The sequence below is a fragment of the Amphiura filiformis genome, chromosome 20, assembly GCF_039555335.1.
Source record: "Amphiura filiformis chromosome 20, Afil_fr2py, whole genome shotgun sequence".
Lineage (NCBI taxonomy): Eukaryota > Metazoa > Echinodermata > Ophiuroidea > Amphilepidida > Amphiuridae > Amphiura > Amphiura filiformis.
In genome coordinates, this window is record NC_092647.1 from 41341085 (window position 1) to 41362453 (window position 21369).

The 21369-nt window shown below is 38.1% G+C and overlaps 1 protein-coding gene across 1 annotated transcript in view; it reads left to right on the forward strand.

The window, feature by feature from the left end:
* The window catches only part of LOC140143089 (macrophage mannose receptor 1-like), a 57828-nt gene that overhangs the window by 19433 nt on the left and 17026 nt on the right, over nt 1-21369 (forward strand). The window contains exons 3-7 of the mRNA XM_072165138.1: nt 3684-3832; nt 6729-6841; nt 16349-16488; nt 17896-18113; nt 19188-19285. Of these exons, the coding sequence (XP_072021239.1) occupies nt 3684-3832; nt 6729-6841; nt 16349-16488; nt 17896-18113; nt 19188-19285 (718 nt within the window). The remainder of the gene's footprint in view (nt 1-3683; nt 3833-6728; nt 6842-16348; nt 16489-17895; nt 18114-19187; nt 19286-21369) is intronic.

Below are 21369 nucleotides of genomic sequence, written 5' to 3' on the forward strand. Positions count from 1 at the left end.
TTTAAACACACGAGCCCTGAACAAAATATGATGCGCGCGCATACTGCCAGGAAAAAAACAATGGAAATTGTGATGATGCGTGCGCACCCGGATGGGTGGGTTTTCAGTGGAGACCAATGCGCCCAATTGGGTGCATTCTGGCAAAGGTGCCCTTAAAGCGCCCAATTATGGCAAATTTGGGTGCTTTTTGGGTGCTTTTTCTTGAAAATTGGTATACTGATGGGTAGCAAAAACAGCAAAAGGTAGGTATAAAGAAAGTCAGCATCCGAAAGTCTGCGTGGCACACCCCCGTCCAAAATTTTTCGAAGAACCCCCCGGGCGTGCGCATACTGCCAGGCAGAAGTCAACTCATCTATAGGAATATACTTCTCCAGGTGTCTAGATTTAAAAGTGGATGATCCATTTGAAACACATGGTGTTTTCTACTTCACATTGAGAGCCCCCAGGGGGACACTCCCACTTTGGAGGTGACACGTATGTAGGGCTGTTAAGATCCCCATTTTTAGCGTCGCTGTCACCCAAAGATCCTATATTTTGTTTCGAACACATACCCGAAGACCCCCTATTTTTTTCCATTTGATCTGTCACCCAAAGACCCTTGTTTTTCAATTTGAACAGCAACTTTCATTTATCACTTATTTTGAAAAAACAAAGAAATTTGAAGCCATTTAGAACTAGAAATTCAATGTTCTAGGTTTTTGTGGCACTGTTTCGGCTCTCACCCAAAGGTTCCATTTAAAAAAAGGTTATGTTCTCACCCAGTGACCCCATATTGTTTACATTTTGCTCTCACCGAATGCCAAAAATCATGCTCTTACCCAATGACACCATATTTTTTACATTTGGCTCTCACAGAATGTCCCTTACCGCAAAAGTGCCAGCCCTACACCTATATCCATTTCATATTGGAGTGCCCCCCCCCCCCCCCGTGAGAACCATCACCCAAACATTCTCATTTCAAATTTCGAGTTAAATTGCTCAAGTGACTTGTATTTTTTCAAAGCAAGAATATGTGCCATGGTTGACCATAGAACAGTTGGTAGCACCAAACTGCCATGTGTGCATGTGTTTAGTTATACCACATCACATTGCATGCCTCAAATTTCCCTGGGGTTATGACAAAGCTTTCATCTGATACCAAAATCTGCATTTTGATGGGAGGGGTGTGTGTGCATTTACGTAGCCAGTCAAACGAGGACACACACAAGGATACACACATGACAAATGAGGACACCCAGTGACCATGGACGTCCTCGGTCTTTTAAATATATCCAGGACATCGCAAATAACATAAAAATGCATTTAAAACGGGTCCACCTATGGGTGGTATAGGACGGGCCTCGGTTGGATAGTACGTTGTCTGGTGTGTGTGAGTGAGGTCCACGGTATGGCGATTAAGAACGGATGTGTGAGCCCTCGGTTAGTATGTTTTAAATCAAGTGAAAAAGGAGGTCCTCGTTTTCCTGCCTACGTCAGTGGGGTTGTGTGTGTGTGTGTGTGGGGGGGGGGGGGTGTTGGAGGGGTGAAGCTTTCAATCAGGTCATACACCTTTAATTTTGAATCTTGTTAATATCTTCTAAACTTTGCGGTAGTATCGTAGATTGTATAAGGCTAGAAAAGTAATTATTTTGTAAATAGATGGTGTAACATTCTCTTTATAGATGGTATGAAAATAAGTGGCAGCTTTATCCCCATACTCTTAACCACATGTTTTACTTCTAATATCCAACTGTTGGAGCAAAACTTGGAATCATATGGTTTCAATTTGGTTTGGGTGGTAGTCCTTTATGAGAGAACACCATGTATGAAAAATTGGACTGCCTACCTTTAATTAGTACTTACGATTTGAAAGTATTTAATTTAAAGCCAAAGTTTGTTAGATTGATGTATATTCATACATAGTGGTAAATGTAAATTGAAAGCAAAATTAAACTTCTTTGCTACTCAAATTTGGTACACTCACTGGAGCACTCCGGTGAGTGTACCAAATTTGAGTAGCGTAGAAGTTTGATTTTGCTTTCTATTTAAAAGTTTGTTGTATGATATATTTTCTGCACTCAAACCTATAAGAAGATGAAAATTTGTGTGATACCGGTATAATATTGCACTTTGTTAAGATATATATTTGTACATAGTATTTATCTTTCATATCTATATCCACAATGAATCTGGACCTTGTACAGGTGAAATCACTAGCAAATCTGGTTGATAGAATATCTGGATAGAAAAGCAATGAAAAGGTACTCATACCAACAGGATGTGCATCTGCATTTGCATTAGAGCTTTCATTAACTTCAAAAGTGGTTGGGATGGTAATGCAGTGGCGCAGGGGGGACTGTGAAACATCTTACCCAAGCTTCCTGTAGGATGCTGACCACCATATTTGTTTAGATTTTCAGGCCTTTTTGATCATTTGTGACTGTTTTTGTCAAATTTTGTCCCCTACAAGTCACCTTGCTTGTTTCATTGGCACTGGCTACACCACTGGGTAATGGGGAGATTTTGAATGAAGACACCAAGTTGAATGAAGACATTACTATAAAGTCTGAATGAACAAGTTTAAGAATAACCAATACTGTAAAGTCAATGGGCAGAAGAGTATTTTATAGTGCTAGGCTTATAATGATTGACTTATATTTGTTATTGTAACAGAGTGATTCTTCAGCTATAGGCTGCATTAGAATAAATTAGATAAAATCAGTATTTCATAATAAAAATAATTTATGTTTATTATATGGAATTCCTGTCAATCGACTCGATCATGCCACTGTTTTTCCTTGTTATCAGTAACATTTTGCAAAAAATAAAGACTTCACAATATAACATTAGTATACTTGATTTGATATATAGATCTTATTTTTATCTGATTTTACAGTTTCTTGCCAGGACTGGTGGCACATGGAAAACATATGAAGATGCAAAAACAATACATCCATTTTTTTTCTCAATTTGAGATATATATGGTCAAATATATTTAAATGTAGTGAATTTAATATTTACATCATCATTCAATACAGAACTGTTTCGTATAGGTGTTGTCACACCTACACTCCTCAGTTGAATGAGAGCACAAGCAAAATATACCTGGCCATGACCTGGCTGGGTGGGCCAAAAACACAGCATTGAGCTAATTAAAGTGTAGGTGTGACAACACCTATACGAAACAGTTCTGTATTGAATGATGATGTAAATATTAAATTCACTACATTTAAATATATTTCTGCTCCTTTTTTATTTGAGCAAATATAAAGAAAATAATAAGAACATATGTGCTACTGTACTTTTGATCATAGCTTCAAAACTTTGCTTTTTAAGTAACATGTCAATAGGGCAGGTGTTGGTGGCTTTAACTCAAAAAGTTTTAAAATGGTATTTATTGGCTTTTTCATTTGAACTCTTCACATCTTTCTAAATTAGAACTAAAATTTGATTTGATTTAGTTTAGTTGGATCTGATCTGATTTAATTTTATTTGAGTTTATTTCTTTTTAAAGTTTCTTGCCAAGACAGTGGTGGCATGTGGAAAAGATATGCAAACATGTGTTATTACATTGTTAGAAATGAATTTGATTTGATGTAATTTGATTTGATTTGATTTGATTTGATATAACATGATTTATTTGATTTCATTTTTACATTTGATTTAATTTGATTTGATTTGATTTGATTTGATTTGATTTACAGTTTCTTGCCAGGACTGCGGTGGCACATGGAAAAGATATGCAGACACATGTTACCTTGTTAGAACTAGAGTTAATGTATGGGGTGAAGCCAGAAAAGATTGCCAAACGTATAGCGGTGATTTAGCTGTAGTTAAAGATTCTGGAACTAATGTAAGTATATAGTGGACTCAAAATATGTGACACGATCAAGGGAAATGAGTCAGATGTCGCAAATGTTGATTTTGAGATGCTGGCAAAGAAAGTGTTAAAATTCTTTTGTTTTATATTGTTTTTCAGCGATTGATAAATCAACATAACTTAACTTAACATAACTAAAGAAAAGTCAACATGGGGTTTTCAGTTTCTGAAAGCTTAGTCTTTTAGAAACATATGTAAAACTCATTTTCAACCAGGGTTGACACGCAACTCATTCCCTTTGATCATGTGACATATAGATCCATACAGGCCCATAGCCAGGGGGTGCAACAGGGGAGGGGGATGCACCTCCCAAAATCTGCAAGCGGTCTGCTTTGTCCATAAAAAATAGCAAAATTAGGGCAAAAATGTCAAAATTGTTGATAAATATACCTCAAATCATGAACTTTTTATGAAATTTGTTAAAAAATAGGATCCAAAAATCAATTGCATAAGGGATAAAGGTCTACTTTTGGCCAGAATGAAGATTTCTCTTGAAAAGATCTGCATTTGGACAATTCACACCCCGACAAAAATATTCTGGCTTTAGGCCTGGATCCATAGGTGGTGGATGCACAGCCAAATAGCCATAACCAGGGCTCAACAAGTTGACCTGGATTTATTTTGCTGGGATTTATACAGCGTTTTAACAACATCCTGAGATAATAGATAAGCTTCACATTAAACTGAGCATTCAGTTTACATTACCTATCGAGGCGGTCATTTCATTTTTTGTGAGCAAAACTGCAAAATGTATGGTAGTAAAACCATATATTTTGCTGAAATTCTAACAGATCAAATTGCTCCATGAGGGGTAGGGTCAGTCAACTCTCAAAACAGACCCAAATGGTGTAACTGATGGTGCAAATTTGCTACCGTAAATGATGAAACTGTTAACATATACCTAAAATCATGTAACCATTTGCCTCTAAATGGCCTAACCTCATATTTTGATTATCAATGGTAAAAAAGAGACCTTATTAAATGTTGACATGCCTTAAAATGGACCCCTATTGGTAAAAATGTTGATGCCACTATAATTATGCTCAAAATACAACCTGTTTCATTTAGAATAACCTGTATTTTTGTACACATTATCAATTTGGGGCTCATTGAATCCGCACTATGCTGTTATTTTATTGCAGAGTTAGGAATAGATACTTAAGGGGGTACTACATCCCTGCCCAATTTTGTGCATTTTTTTTGCATTTTTCTCAAAAATTATAGCACATTGGTGACAAGTAAGATATGTATATTATAGGGGCAAGGACTACAACTACTGCACTGGAAATTTTATTTCAGCACCGACAACAGTTGTGGAGTTACAGTCAAAAATGAGGGAAAACCAATATCTGATCAATAAATTAATAACTACTTGCCTTGAGTTGCTGAGTTTTCAGTTCAGTAGTTGTAGTCCTTGCCCCAATAATATACATATCTTACTTGTCACCAATGCGCTATAATTTTTGAGAAAAATGCAGAAATAGGCACAAAATTGGCCAGGGGTGTAGTACCCCCTTAATGTGATTATGTTCCCAATTTTGGACAACGGTTGAGGTCCATTAGGATGATATGGAATCTATTATAATGCTAAATTCATGAATATTTAATTAACAAAAATACAGTTTAAGAAGGGGTATCATTTACTACACTTGCTTGTTTACATTTTGAGAGCGTACACAGCGTACACACAGAAGTGTGGTTCTGATTTGCTCATTCAAATGTCTCACAATCGTAACAACAATCCAGTAATTTGATTGGCCAATTACGCATCAAAGCATTGGTCAGTGCAGAGCAGTGCTCACAAAGGAAACTTGAATCTCCACATACATGTATGTCAGTCATTAACAGGGGCTCTCATGTTGATCAGACCAAGAGAATGTTGTGTTCTTTGCTGAAAGCCAGTTTAACGGGACTCATTTAATTCTCACTATCCCTCATTTTTGTTTCTTTGCCTCTTCTCAAGTTTATTCCAGATTGTTGTTTCTATGCCTACTTGCTGCTCCTCTTCTCACGGTCCTTGAAAGTCCTTGAATTTGAAAACACCTTTTCAAGGCTTAGAAAGTCCTGGAAATTAGCACAAGGTCCTTGAAAGTCCTTGAAAATTGGAATTTCACCTAAAGTATAATTCTGACTAAATTTGGGGAGTGGAGAGGAGTTGTCACTTTAGTTAATATGTGACGCATGGAGAGCTGCATCATGATTTTTGTGTTGTGGTAAGTCCTTGAAAATCATGCTTTTGGACCTTGAAAGTCCTTGAAAAGTCCTTGAATTTTAAAGGTTTCATGGTGCGGGAACCCTGTCTCTTACCCCCTAGACTTTGTTTTTTGTTCACCTTTAAGCCACCTCTTCTTTTTCCTCTTCAGAAACAGCAACTTCAGGATGCTGATTATCATTTATTCATCTTTCACCCCTGACCAAGTTGTTTTTATTTAGCATGTTAAGGGGGTACTACACCCCTCGATAAATTTGTGTATATTTTTGTATTTTTCTCAAAAACTAATAACACAGTTGTAACAAAAGTTATGTATATTATAGGGGCAAGGAATCCAATTACTACACTGTAATTTCAGTGACCCAAGACAAGCGGTTCGTTATTTATGATAAGAAACAAGGTACCGCTAGGATGTACCGCCTTGCCTATCATATATACTGAACCGCTTGTCTTGAGTCACTGAAATTTCAGTGTAGTAATTGGATTCCTTGCCCCAATAATATACATAAGTTTTGTTACCAATGTGTTATTATTTTTTGAGAAAAATGCAAAAATAGTCACACATTTACCACAGGGGTGTAGTACCCCCTTAAGTATAATTATCTGAACATTTAAAAATGTTCCATAAAATGTTTTGTTCTCCACATTTTTCTGCAGCAATTTTTATATGACATGCTATCAGATACAGAATATAGTTACTGGGTCGGAGGTCATGATACAACTAATGAAGGGATGTTTGAATGGGTAGATGGCTCACTATTTGGCTCAGGGTAAGTCATGATTTGGAACATGCTTAACCCCATGAGAACTACCTGCCGATTGGCCAAAAAGAATTTATAATTATCAATTGGACCAATCAGCAACATTGTTAGAATAATTTCACCACACTCAAAAATTGGGGTGAATTATTTGCAAAGCTCCATTCTGATTGGTGATTAAGGGATGGGTTTATATGTGTGTTAATGGAGGAGAAATGGGAGGATTTTGGCATGTTTGCTGTGATTGTTTGCCTAGCAATATTGATCACAAGTACACAATTGATGGTGCATATCAAGGACCAAACTCTATAGTTTTATATTTGAGCACGATCACTTCTGTAAGGTCATGGGAAATTATGTAAATCGGCTTTTATATTTGATGTTGCATATCGGCTGGCGCGACTTTTATTTTGAACCCAGTATTTCACAAAGTCCCTGTACTCTGATGACCCTATGAATTTTTGCTGGTATGTTGAGCACTTTAAACAATTAATTATAGTACTTACCTCCTACTTTAGGAACATGCGTATGCCTTAATGTATGTCGACCATGTCAACAACCCAGTGTAGTTTTACATGGTTGGAAAAGTCTATTTCCTTTCGCTATTTTGCCAATCATAATTCATAAATTGTCCAACTTTTTTGACAAAAAGAGTTTTGCAACTATTCCGCCAGCAAGGAAACACAAATTTATGTGTATCCAGTGCGTCCTTTACGTTTAAATAGTTCAGTTTATTGTCAAGTTGTGCCTCTATACGCCATATTTACGGAATTGATGATCCGCGCTGATACGGAATTTTTGAACCCAAATTTCTTGAAATATACATTACCTTTTTAACTTCTCGCCACGAAATTGGATTCATAAGAAGGTCAAATACAAGCCTTCCATTATGGCTGGTATCATCATCTCGATTGGTGTCTTGTGTTAGTATTATTCCATATTTTGCTGGTAGAAGTTCAATGAAACCCTCCATAATTCAAGACTACTGTCACTTGTGTTATAAACTCGATGTGTTTACTATATTGTCGCTCGGGTCCGCGACTAATCGCAGGGACCGGTCTATCATTAGCTATTCTATACACTTTTCAATAGCCTTATTGTGATGTGTGGGAGTTTTAAAAGCCGAGCCATGAACAAAATATAATGCGAGCACCGGGGGCATCAACTTTAGAGGTGACGGTATGTGCCTGTCAATATATGCCTCTCTTTTGAAGCCGACTATACCCGATGACCAGGCACCTTCAGTTTTCAAAATATTATACCCAATGACCCCTTTTTCATTTTGATTGTACATAATGACCCTTTTTTTTATTAAAAAAAACCCAGCGTTTTGTACTGATATGCGCCTACTTCGCGCCGCTTGTAGGCACATATACCCATCAATTCTAAAGTTGAGTGCCCAGGCGGATCATACTGCGGGCCAATGAACAATGAGATAGTGGCTTTTCTGATATTGCTTTGAGGAACTGTTGAAGTATAAATCAGCCAAGCAGTAGGTGTGTCCAAATTGCACATCTTGAATTGAGACCAAGACATGCTGTTATTTCAATTGTTATACCGTTCCGGCTGGTTTATTACCTACCATTGCCTACGAGATGCAGTTCTAAGGTGACAGAGGGACAGGTCTGCAATTCGATTCCACAACCATTCATACCTTTCATCTGTTTTATTGTATTATCATGCGAATTGCTCCGTGGTACCTTACGGGTACCTGAATTTTATTTGAATGAAGATGACTCTGTCATGCTCGGACGTCATATTGCATAATTTCTATACAGTATATGCAATAAACCAACCAGAACAGTATAACAATTGAAATAATAGGCAGTTCTAAGATAGGTTAAGAAGAATATAACGTCACAATTCTGTATTATTATTCAAGGTTGTAACGTGTGTCTATGCTGTCATGTAGGCCTACCTGGCAACAGACACGCCCGGTACAAACAGATGAAATTTGTAGAAAAGCGTGATTATGACAAAAACATTAAAATGATACTTTGAGGTATTGTTTTTTAATTTTTGTATGGCAGATCATACATACACATGTGCTGAGGTCAAAAAGGTAAAAATTTTGTTTTTGACCCCTGACTCACCTGTCATTCCAAACAACCCCTTAAAGTGAAGATATCATGTAATTGACCAATCAGAGGCATAACATAACAGAAACAGAAAACTTTTGGTGCGCTTGAGGCAATGATAGATTGGCAATGTTAGATCAGCAGGTAGTTCTCAGGGGGTTAATTGGAATGTTCACCAATGTTGTAGAATATTTTATTTTATGAAATTGTGGGATTCCAAGGGAAAACCTTGTCCATATTCTCTTTAATTTAAGCCCCCTCTAATAATCTCACTTCTTTTCAACCAAACTGTTCCATGAATGCTGTCAAAATAACATACAGCACCTGCATTTTCGATGATGGATCATTAATTTCACAATATCCATGTGAGCTGCTCACACCGTCGACGTCCTATACGATAAATATAAATTTAATACTCCGTTGGTGAGCGACGGGCGAGTGGTAGTGAGCGACAGGCGAGTGGTATTTCACTGAACGCAAGAAAAGGAGTTCTATCTGATTGGCTAGCAATCAATCGCTTAGGTCGCTCAGTAGTCAACTACAAACTCATGTATTCAATTCGATTGAAATCGATTATTCTACTATTGACGAAGATAAAGAGCGTGATAGTGTGTCAATAATGTACATTGTATTGCAGCTGGATTTTACATACATTCCTTTATATTATTATTTCTCAAAGAGTTGAATATGATCACAATTTTTACCCAGGATTTCAAATTTTTACCCGCAAATTGCAGTTAAACATATCCACAGCAAAATACCGGTCCTCACTAATTAGTACATTTAATTTCCAGTTAGTACATTTAAACGAAACCTGTGATTTACGTGACAACAAATAAAATTTTCTTACAATAGAAATATCATATGGGATACTGATATGGTAGGCCGCAACCGCCACAACGTGGAGCTGCTACGCGTAGCTGACTTTTTGTTCCGTGGAGCCAAATTGACCAATCATGTTAGAGTTTTTCATTACTCGGAGGTAAAACTGACCAATCATTCAAGTACGACTTACTCATTACGTGAAGCGAATTTAGTCATTAAGAATTTGCCAGACGAGCTTCACGTAGTTGCAAGATATTTACAAGTAATTTATGAAAAGTACGAACCGACTTATTATTAAGATGGACATGCACTCACAAGAAACTCATACAGTATTGTACACAACTATATAGCTAGGCAGAGTGGTGGTAAACCATGCACACAATTCTGCGATCTGCAGTGTACGCTTGGGAGCTGATTTGTACATCTTTGTGGCGTGGCCTGCGGAATTCGACCTTCAGCAAACCAGTTCGGATTTACTTTATATACTAGTAGTAGGCCATACATACTGTAGTTACGGTACTGCCCGTTTTCCTATACACAATACTCAGTGCGCTCACCATTGACGCGTGACCTAGTGTATGTTAGAAGTATTATGCCATTGCCTATATGACGTCACTGTGTAAAAAATAACCAGTCAATATTTAAAGTATTCTCTGAAATTCTAGAAAATATAGTTTTGTAACATTTCCTAAATTTTTAGCTAATTTAGGTGTTTGGAAATATTGGTACTTTTGTGTTTTAGGAAGGATATGTAAACGACAGATAACACCAAAAAATATGAACAAATTATTTCTAAACCGTGTTAAGTCTGCAAACCATTATGCTTCTCATTTTCAAGAACGCTGGTTAACAATAAGCAGACTATTGTCTCATTTCGTAAACAAAAGCCCAGACAGTATTGTTACCTTTGCGTTAGCTTTATAATCATTCACCCAACTCAAACTATAATACCAGCTCATTGTTCATTGCACAGGTAAAACAGACACAAGTGCAGTGTGTATTTAACCAGAAGATCTGATGTAACATAGTTGAGCTGTTTTCATTGAGTGTTATCTTGGTTTAATAGCTTTGGTGATGTTCTAGAGGGTCCAAACAAACTACCCAAAGTGTTTAATATTGGTTAGGATGGCATCTGAATGCCTACTTTTTCCAGATTGTGTCTACTGATTTCTCTATATAGAGTTATACAGTAAGAAATAGCAAAAAAGTAGGGATTTTGTGAAAATCTACTGCCTGGGCGAAACATGCTCCGATATTACTGATATTTCAGCACAATACTAGTATATACCCCAGTAAAATTCTCCGAGAGTTCCAAGTCGATCCGAGAAAAAAAGTGTTTTTTGGCCCACCCTACTATACACTAATCAAACAATGGTATTGATCCTGTACAACTGTTTGTGGTTTATTTACATTCGATTCATTTAAAATCCACATAGTAAACATTAATTTTGGCAAGAGTTTTCTCTCTCTGGAACGATGATGCATCAACTGGCTCCGCGCAGTGTTGTAGGTCTCGAGACCAGGTCTCGGTCTCGAGACCATCTCAAGACCTTTTTTGTAGTGTCTCGGTCTCGGATATCAAGGTCTCGGTCTCGGAACTCAAAAGATCTCGGTCTCGGGCCTCAAAAGTCTCGGTCTCGAACGTTTTTTTTGTTCCGAGACCTGTCGAGACCTGAAGAAAAAGATATGATTTTCTGTTGTTGTTCATTATTTATTCCTTACCCTAAATTTCAATGAATGTTGAAGAAATTGTTAAGAATAAAGATATAAAAATCATTTTATAAAGTTATAAAAAGTATAAATGAATCATAAGTGAGCTTGTTCGGATGTGAGCTTCCAATTTCAGTTCATGATTAAACATAGGTGGGCAGGTGGTGGAAGCGAGGATCCCACTTAACTTTTGCAAGGGGAACATTCTCCACAAAAGCAAAATAGATGAACAAATAGAAATAGTTGCCCTGTGCAGTGTGCATCTTCTTTTCAGCACGAAAACAAGTGTGTTTTGTGCCCAAATATGGTAAAATCGCTCAATTTTGTGCGCTTCGCGCACTGGTGTTTCTGACCCTGCACACACTGGCCTAATTTTGCCTCCACTATCGCCAACATTTTTGAAATTTTCCCAAAATTTGGAAAAAAAATTAAGACAAAAAGTGTTAACTGCAGGTCCAAAAAACAGTTGGTAGGCCTACAATTATGAGTTCCCTTTCAAATTCTCAGCGGCACACCCCTACCCAAACCAAACTTGAGTATCCCAGGGGATTAAACCAAGGTCTCGGAAGGGGTGGTCTTGGTCTCGGACGGGCAGGTCTTGGTCTCGGTCTCGGACATAGAGGTCTTGACTACAACACTGGCTCAGCGTAATGAAAAGATCTAACATGATTGGTCAATTTAGCTCCATGTTTAAAAAGTAAGCTACTGCCGTAGCAGCTCCACGTTAAGGCGATTACGGCCAGCCATATACTGATCATGCGAAAATCGTAAAACATAGAATAGAAACAGTGTGGCCGGCTCTCAAAATCTCAAATTGTATGCATAGCCTGAGTCGCATACGGCCTATCTCGAACAAAATAGCTCAAAATCACCATGCGTAGTTGTTGAAAAACGTGAGGATTTATCGTACTACCACGGCAATTTTTAACACGAAGATATAGGGATGATGACGGTGTGTGCTATCAACAGTGTTTACAGTATTTGTGGAAATTCCTTATTGTTTATGGAGCACCAATGCACTGCCAGACGGTACTTCTATACTGGAAGACAGAGATAAAAAGACTAGTTTGCATCTGACGTCACTGTCAATCAAATTCCCTACGATCCTTGATTGGTTAACAGCGCGTAAAAGGAAGGTCAATTTATCTGGTGCCGATTGGAGAAAAGGAATAGCAGAACATGGCGAAAAATTACATACTTTTACAAGGCAAAAAGCAACTTTTCTAGGCATTGTTGACATGGTGCCTTCGCAAAAGAAAGTTGCCTACTATAAAGACCTAACTTTTGAGACGGTTTGTATGTTTGAAGGTGCAAAATTAACAATAAGGTGCCCGGATTTACCGCTGCATTCAGCAACTCATATCATCACAACATTTGTAAACAAACCGTGCTTGAGTTTGATTGACAGATGACGTCAGACATAAACTAGTCCTTTTATCTCTGTCTTCCAGTATATAACAATGTTTTAATGTGAATTACCATTGTAAAAAAGACCTCATTAACAACCCTTCTTTGGAAAATGCAACATTAGCTGGCATTATGTAAAGAGAATACAGTATGTTATTTCCATTTGAATGGTGTTTTGCCCCTATGCTATAGTGCAAGGTGAGTATACTAAATAAATCACAAGTATAGAGTGTATGCAATAAACCAACTGGAACGGTATAACAATTGAAATGGCAGCCATGCTGGAGCACAGTTCTAAGATAACTTAAGATGACAGAGGGACAGGTCTCTAGATCGATTCCACAACCTTTCATACCTATCAGACGTTTTATTGTATTATCATGCAAATTTTCCCGTGGTACCTTCTGGAGGACAGAATTTTATTTAAATGAGGATGACTCTGTTATGAGTGACGTCGCATTGCATACCCTCTATACTGAGGAGTACTCAGAAAAATACAGACAAATCCAATTTCACACATTCCTACACTTCAATGGCAGCCATAGCTGGGTCCCCGTCGGCTCCATCTCACCTAAAATGTGAAATGGAGGGTATTTTAAACTGCATTCTATCACCCGTGTTACACGTAGACAAAAGAATGATGACAGTTCACAAAACAACAGAATCTAACATCAAATTTTAACACCAGTTTGGCGCTGCAGGGACCCAATAATGGCCGACCAAATCCTGACCATGACTTGGCTTGTTGGATTCATCTATAACATACTGTTCTACTAATATCCTGTTTGGTTTGTGTTAGAGGTGCCACTGAGAATCTGAAAGTGGCCACATCACTATTCACCAGCGAAGTGCTACATGTAATCCGATTATCACTATGTCATGCTTTTGAGTCCTGAACCATGATCAAAATGATCGCAACACAAAGTTTATAGCATGTACCATCATTCTAAAAGATGTGTTACCCAGTTACCAGGGAGTTATGTAACCACTTTTGCTGGTGAATACCAATTTTCTGAGAAATTTGGACCCATCCAAAATTTTGACCCCAATTTATCAAGTTTTTGCTACATTTTGGCTACACTGAGGTAAAATTGGACAATAAAAAAAACCCCTTTTTGAAAAATGACTTATGCATATTCCAAATTGGGTAAGAATAAGGGGTCAATGAGATACCAAATGGCTGAAAATGATACCTGTTTTTGCGGCACATTCCATACGCACAGCGTCATCATCCTATATCTTCGTGTTAAAAATTGCCGTGATAGTACGGCGAGTCCACTCTTTCTTCAAAAACTATGCATGGCGATTTTGTTCGAGATAGGCCGAGTGACTCAGGCTAAGCATATTAATTACACGATATGAGATACCGTAGCGTTTCCATTCATACACGTTTATGCAATCTGTGCATGCTCAGTACCCCATGGTGTTGCCATTACAAGAAAATTTGATTTGTTGTCAGGTAAAACGCAGGATTTGTTTCCAATACACTAACTGGAAATGCAATACACTAATAAGCGGGGATTGCTGTTTGGTGTGGATATATTTTGCTGCATTTTCACCATAAAGATTTTAAAGCGTGCATCAAAATTGTGATATATTAAACTGTTTGAGAATATTATTTATGAAAAGAACGAAATGAAAGCCCATTCAGCTAAGACCACGATGCTGTACACTGGCTATAGAATATTAAATCACAAATCTATAATACTATACAGCACAATGAATAGCTATAAAACTCTCTTTATCTGCATCAATAATAGAATATTGATTTAAATGGAATTGAAAACATGAGTTTGTACACTCGTCACTGAGCGATCTAGCGATCAGTTTCTAGCCAATCAGATAGGACTCCTTTTCTTGCGTTCGGAAAAGCGAGGTCTCTTATTAGTGAAATACCAATCGCCCGTCGCTCACCAACGGAGTATTAGGACCAGGGTCTTAGCTAGCCACCCGGGGAGACGGGGAGTTTGCTCCTGGGACGGGCAAAATTAATGCCTTTGACAGATGCTATATTATAAATTGTATGTTTTGAGAAGCTAATTGACCTTTTAAATAATCCCAATTTGTAGAACAAGGCCATATCAGCACATATTTGAACTCTTTGAACCCCCAATGGGCTATAGACAAATGTTTTAAAGGTCAAATTAGGACAGGCAATTTTATTCAAATGACGGGCAACCTCCAATTTCTAGCTAAGACCCTGATTAGGACGTGATTCATTTCAGGGAAAAAGTATTTATTTAGACGCTGTCAACACTGTGATACGGTCATTTATACCCTGGGCTAAAAATGAATTTATAATACATCTGCCAACAATGGGCTACTCCAGTTGAAATCCACACACTCTCTATGGAAGACACATCCTTAAAATTCTTATCAAAGTTTTATGACAGTATGAAAGTCATAGATTGATTTTCATGTTTTTATATTGCATGTCAAATTAAGTGCACTGTATAGAAGACAGTCATCATTTATTGCTTGAAAATATATTTTTTCTGCATGGATTTCTCAAATATAAAACTAAAATGTGATAAAAATAAATAAAAAGGGAAAGAAATGTGTGTGGCCTTTGTTAAATAAACTTGCTTTATAGACTTACAAGACCCAAATGTTGTAGTGTGCCACCCATCTGCACAGTCATTTTGAGTGAGGAATTTGCTACTGGGACAGGCAAGATTAGTAATGCGTTTGACAGCATGATGTTAAATTATAATTAAAGCTGTCGAAACTTTAAAATAGATCAGGTTTACAAAACAAGGCTGAATCATGCACACATGCAAGTATAGGCTGTAGAAGTCATAATTAAGGTCAAATTAGGAGGTCAATTTTATTCACATTAGGCAATTCCTCTTTGTTTAGTTCAGACCTTGCATGACACAGCCATACTGTACAAAAAAGTGATGAAAAAAAAACCCAGTTAATCGGACCTGACCAAACCACATTTTGTCTTTTTGGATTTATTTTTTAGCCGTATGCAACAGCTTTTTTTGGGGGGGGGGGCTGAAGTGGATTGATTTGGACTGCAATTTTTTGAAGAAAATTTTTCAAATATGTTTTCCAAAAATTTCGGATTTTTTTTCAGAGTTTTCAAGTTTCTGTGATATTTTAGGGTCATTTAGCCTCTTCCTAAAAAATCCTGACTGATCGACCATATAAAAAAAAAAATTTTGATTGTATATAGCACATTTTTCCAGAGGATTCAAAGCGCTGTATTGCCGCTACATGGTGAATCATCACAATCAGATTGCATCAACTAGGCTGGTTGCAGCCGAACCTCGCGCAAACCTATCCGCACTTAGATTGTAACATCCACCCATTTTCTGCAGCTCCCCAAGTTCCATTGGGTGAAGGAAGTTTTTGATAACCAAACAACTAATCACCGATTTTGAAAGCAGCAGGAAACCGGAGACCCCGGAGAAAACCTGCGAGAGTGAGCATGGATCGGGATAAACCAAGTCATCTCTATATGTATTTAAAATTATAAACCATTCCTTTACAGTTTTACAAATTGGGGACCAAATCAACCAGATGATTTCAGTCAGCTTGGTGAGGACTGTGTGGAATTAGACACCGCTGAAAACAATTGGAATGATCTTAACTGTGTTGTACCAAGATATTATATATGTGCCAGAGATATTGGTAAGTAACCATGGTGATATGCATATGATTTCTGAATCATATAATTGAGAAACCATCTGAACCAAAGGATAATATATAGGCCTATACATTGGTTCGCTTCAAGCTCGGTAGTGACGTCAGTGCCTTTGTTTGCGGTTGTGCCGCAAGCGTACTGACAAACTGCCCTTATACGCGATCGTATGCTCTGTGCGATCTTTATGCCCACGAATCGAAAATGCGACCAGTGAAATACCCTCATGTCACTACCAAACTTGAGGTGAACGAAAGAATATAAGTCAATAGAAAATAACACACCACAAAAAGTGTATCCATGCCGTTCAAAGTGATACGAGTTCAGATTCCGGCATGTTTATCATAAGCGCCGGCATTCTGAAAAGGGACAGACACAAGGCATTATACTCACATAATTTTTTATTGCAAAGTATATATAGTGCATCTTCAGATGTGCCAATTGTGTATTTATTTAGCATTGTAACAGAAGGACATGCTGTAATATGTGTAAGTTGAGGTAGGGCTGTGGTCATGGTCATGGTAGGACTGGGGGATGGGAAGTATGGGTGGTGGTGTGGTAAGAGCTGGAGTGGGGACACTACTACAAGACTATGGACACAACAACTTCAATGAACTAGTTCCCCCATCTTTTGGTGGAGGGGTCTAAAACAAAAGCACACATACGTTTTTCAGTCAGTCAACAGCAAAAACCTGTGTGTGTGATACTCTAGATGCACACAGCTTATTTGAGTTCACCATTTTTAATGTACTTTGTGTTGGTACTACAGCAGTGTGAAATATTTCTAAATGTTTGCAGATAAGAAGTGCACATCCAATACAAACCACAATAAGCCATCACAACCAGAATCAGCTCCCTCAAGGTCTCATATGGGTTACTGAGACAATAAGCAGTTAGTTTCAAGTTAGCCTAATCATTGGAATAAACAAAGACTGTACCAAGGCTTGCACTCCATAGATGCACACTAATGCATCACCACCACAGAATTAGAGAAGGAGAACCGGGACTCCCTATACCGCCACGTATAATCGCGCCGTCAGCTATGGGGAGAAAATTGGGGTATTCGGGTCCTTGCCGAGTCTTGCGCGGAGATCTAACGAAAACAATTCTGCGTTTCATCAGAAGCGTCTTGGTACTCGCGTGCAGGTCGCATGAAGTACGTCTCTCAAATGCGCCCATCATCCATGTCGCGCTTGCATGACAACAAATGCCTCAAGCACATTCTGATGAGGGAAACCGAATACCCCCAATTTTTGCTCCATGCCTGTATCAAGATGGCGGTCGAGTCCTGGTTCTCTGGTTTTAATTCTGTGATCACCACACACCAATGCACCAGAGTGTATCGCCTTATGATTAAGCTTAACTTAATTTACTTCATTTGGTTTTGTTTTATCCAGATACTCCAATTAAATGTGATGAAGAGGATGGCTGGAGAGAATTTAACAACAAATGTTATTTATGGGTCCCATCCAGAAGAAAATGGCAGGACGCTGAAGCATATTGTACGTTACTAGATGCTCACCTCCCAGCGGTAGAGAGCCAGGCGGAGCAGGACTTCTTAACACAAACACAGATGGCGATTAGTTTAGCATACTGGCTTGGTCTAAGTGATAAGGTAAAATATTAACCCCATGAGAACTACCTGCTGATTGGCCAAAAAGAAGTTTTCATTATTAATTGGACCAATCAGCAACATTGTTAGAATAATTTCACCTCGCAAAAAATTGGGGTGAATTATTTGCAAAGCTTCATTCTGATTGGTGATTAAAGTGAAGGTATCATGTAATTGGCCAATCAGAGGCAATGTTAGATCGGAAGGTAGTGCTCAGGGGGTTAATCTGTCCAGGCCTATATCTGATAGTCCTAGCGGGGGATGGCTATTGATGTAGAATACTGGCTTGGATTGGGCTATTTCAGTTGAAATCCACACCGCCCCTGTGGAAGATTTTGGAAATATCTTCCATAGAGGGAGGATGTTTTTTAAATGTAATTGGTCAGGGTTAATCATTGTGAAACCCATACTCCCCCTGTATTATGGTTTTACCTATATCTTTCATAATTGGAGTGAGTATTTCAAATGGAAATTACCCAATTATCTCTTTATTCAAAACTCATACTCCCTCTGTGGAAGACTTTATCTTAATCTTCCACAGGGGTAGTGTGGATCTTTAATGGAATAGCCCATTTAGTGCCATGCATTGTACATGGTCCTGCAGTAAAATTTTGCAAAGCTTTAAATGCATAATCTGAAACACTTAAGAAACGTTCAGAAATATCATTGTTCGCATTGCTGGTGTATGAGAAATTGCCACCACAGTGAAGATGTACATAGGGTAACTTAAGAAAGTTCCTGAAATCTTTTTGGTTCATAATCGTGTATTATGACATGATATCACACACTTTGCCGTGCGTGTGTCAACACTATACTGGTGCGTGCTATTTGAACCAGTCGTAGGTGCTTAGCAACAACGGGACTGATTGATTCTAAGCCCTAGGTAATTCCTTGTCCCATCATATCCGGATGGCGTCCCTTAAATTTAGTAGCCTCTGAGCACTATTGGGATTAGCCTGGCTTCGGCCGAATGTTATAAATAAATAAATGAATAAAATAAATTATGGCTTTAATTGATATTAGCACTGTTGAATAACGGAATATGATAATTGATTTGTTTTTTGTATTTTTATACAGTATGGCAACCAGGCAGGTGATTACAGCTGGACAGATCCTAACACACAGTATGGGGATGGTTATTACAGTAATTGGGATGTTAATGAACCTAAGAGCATGTAAGTCACATATACCACATGCTTATATAGGCTTTTTAGCCTGGCTTGAGCATTTTGTTTGAGCCTGGTCCCATCAGGACCCAAGCGTGTCTCCACACGGAGCGACCATTTAAACAAACAAACAAACATGGTCAAGGTTTATGCCCGTATTGGGCTATTCCACTTAAAATCCACACTACCCATGTGCAAGATTTTAGAAATATATCTTCTACAGGGGGAGTATGAATTTCAAATGGAATGAACATATTAGCAGCTCCATTTGAATTTCATACACCCTCTGTGAAAGATTCAACCGAAATCTTCCACTGAGGGAGGATGTGTTTCAAATGGGGCTGCTAATATGTTCATTCCATTTGAAATTCATAATCCCTCTGTGGAAGATATCTCCAAAATCTTCCACAGTGGTAATGTGGAGTTTAGATGGAATAGCCCCTTTACAGGACAGAATGCCTATCCCTTTGGATTTTCTGTCGAAGCGACTTGGGGCTAGACCCCTCCTTGGGGCAAGACCCCTCCCGCATAACAAATCGGTTTACCTTCCCAGCATAAGTCGGTACCTATTTATATACCTGGGCGGAGAGAGACAATAGGGGTTAACAGCCTTGTCTAAGGGCACAACATGATAACGCAACTACCATCAGGATTCGAACCTGCAACCTTTGGATTATGAGTCAGAACCTGTACCACTAAGCCACCATGTTTTAACAATACTTCACTATATGTCAATTGTAATTAAAAATGCAGGGAAAGTATGACACCATCTGACAATGCAGGACATTGAGCTCAATCAGTAGTACCATCCCTATTTGGTGGATGGTCGTATATAGCAGACTATAAATCACTACGCTTTTTTTTGGTGTCTGTGATTTCATGTTTATGGTTTGAGTCTCTGTGAGAAATTATTTCTTAGTTCCTATATCAGTATAATCAGACATAAAACATTGTAAAGTCTTGGTCTAAGCACCAAAATGAAGCCTCTGTTTTCCAGGGTATCAGCATACATTAATTTTTTTGTCACAAATGTAGTGATACTTTAGGGATTGAGTTTTAAGGCCCGGAAGTGCAGTTGCACACCATCGCACACCTTTAAAATCGCCTGTCCAAGTGCAATTTATAGCACACCTCAATTCCTAAACTTCTTACCAAGTGCATTTTAATAGCACATCTGACAGCCCATCTTAACATTTCCAGAAGGGCGATTTGTAGCATGCCAGTTATTTTCAAAACTCAACCCCTGGATACATTAGAGAATAAAGGTATTGTTTTTAGCTGCTGTTGTGCATCTATCTTCTCATATAACACGGATAACATCATTATTTTAGTTTGCCTAATTGTTCTACACCAAAAATAATGATGTCGCGTGTTATTATGAGATGATAGATGCATAGCAGCAGCTGACAGCAATACCCCTGGGCCTCATGGAAGATCAGAGGATACCTTAAAACATCCACTGAATGAGTAACCCAGGCAAAAGAAGAAATAAAACAAACAAACAAACAAACCTTTATTCTCATTCTTAAACTCTTCAATTCAAATGAATATATTAATCATAAGTATACCAAATTTTAATCAAATTAAATTTTACAAGGACTTACCTATGGCTTAGAATCTATCAGTCCTGCTGTTGCTATGCAATTCCGATTGGTTCAAATAGTGCGTACGAGTATCGTGTTGACACGCACACAATAAAGCATACGTGTTTGCGGGCAAACAAGGACACACACAAGATTTTTCACTCTAAACTGCGGACTTACATCCAACTGAGGACAGTCTCAAACTGCTGCAATAGACCTCAAATGCATTATAGCTATATTTGCCTTAAACCGAGGACCATACGTTTAAAAACTACAGTCAGCAGTTGATGGATAAAAGTCTGTTTCGTATATACACAAAAACAAAATCCGCCATTTCAGTCCGCGGTTAGGCGATGAAAACATGATACACTCGTCCTTGGGTAGATAGCAATACACACGTCCTCGGTTGGTGGCAAACACACACAGGTGTGTGTGTCATATCGTGTCATATCACACGGCTAAGAACCAATAAGATTGCAAGAACATTCTCAAGTATTTAAGAATGTTGCA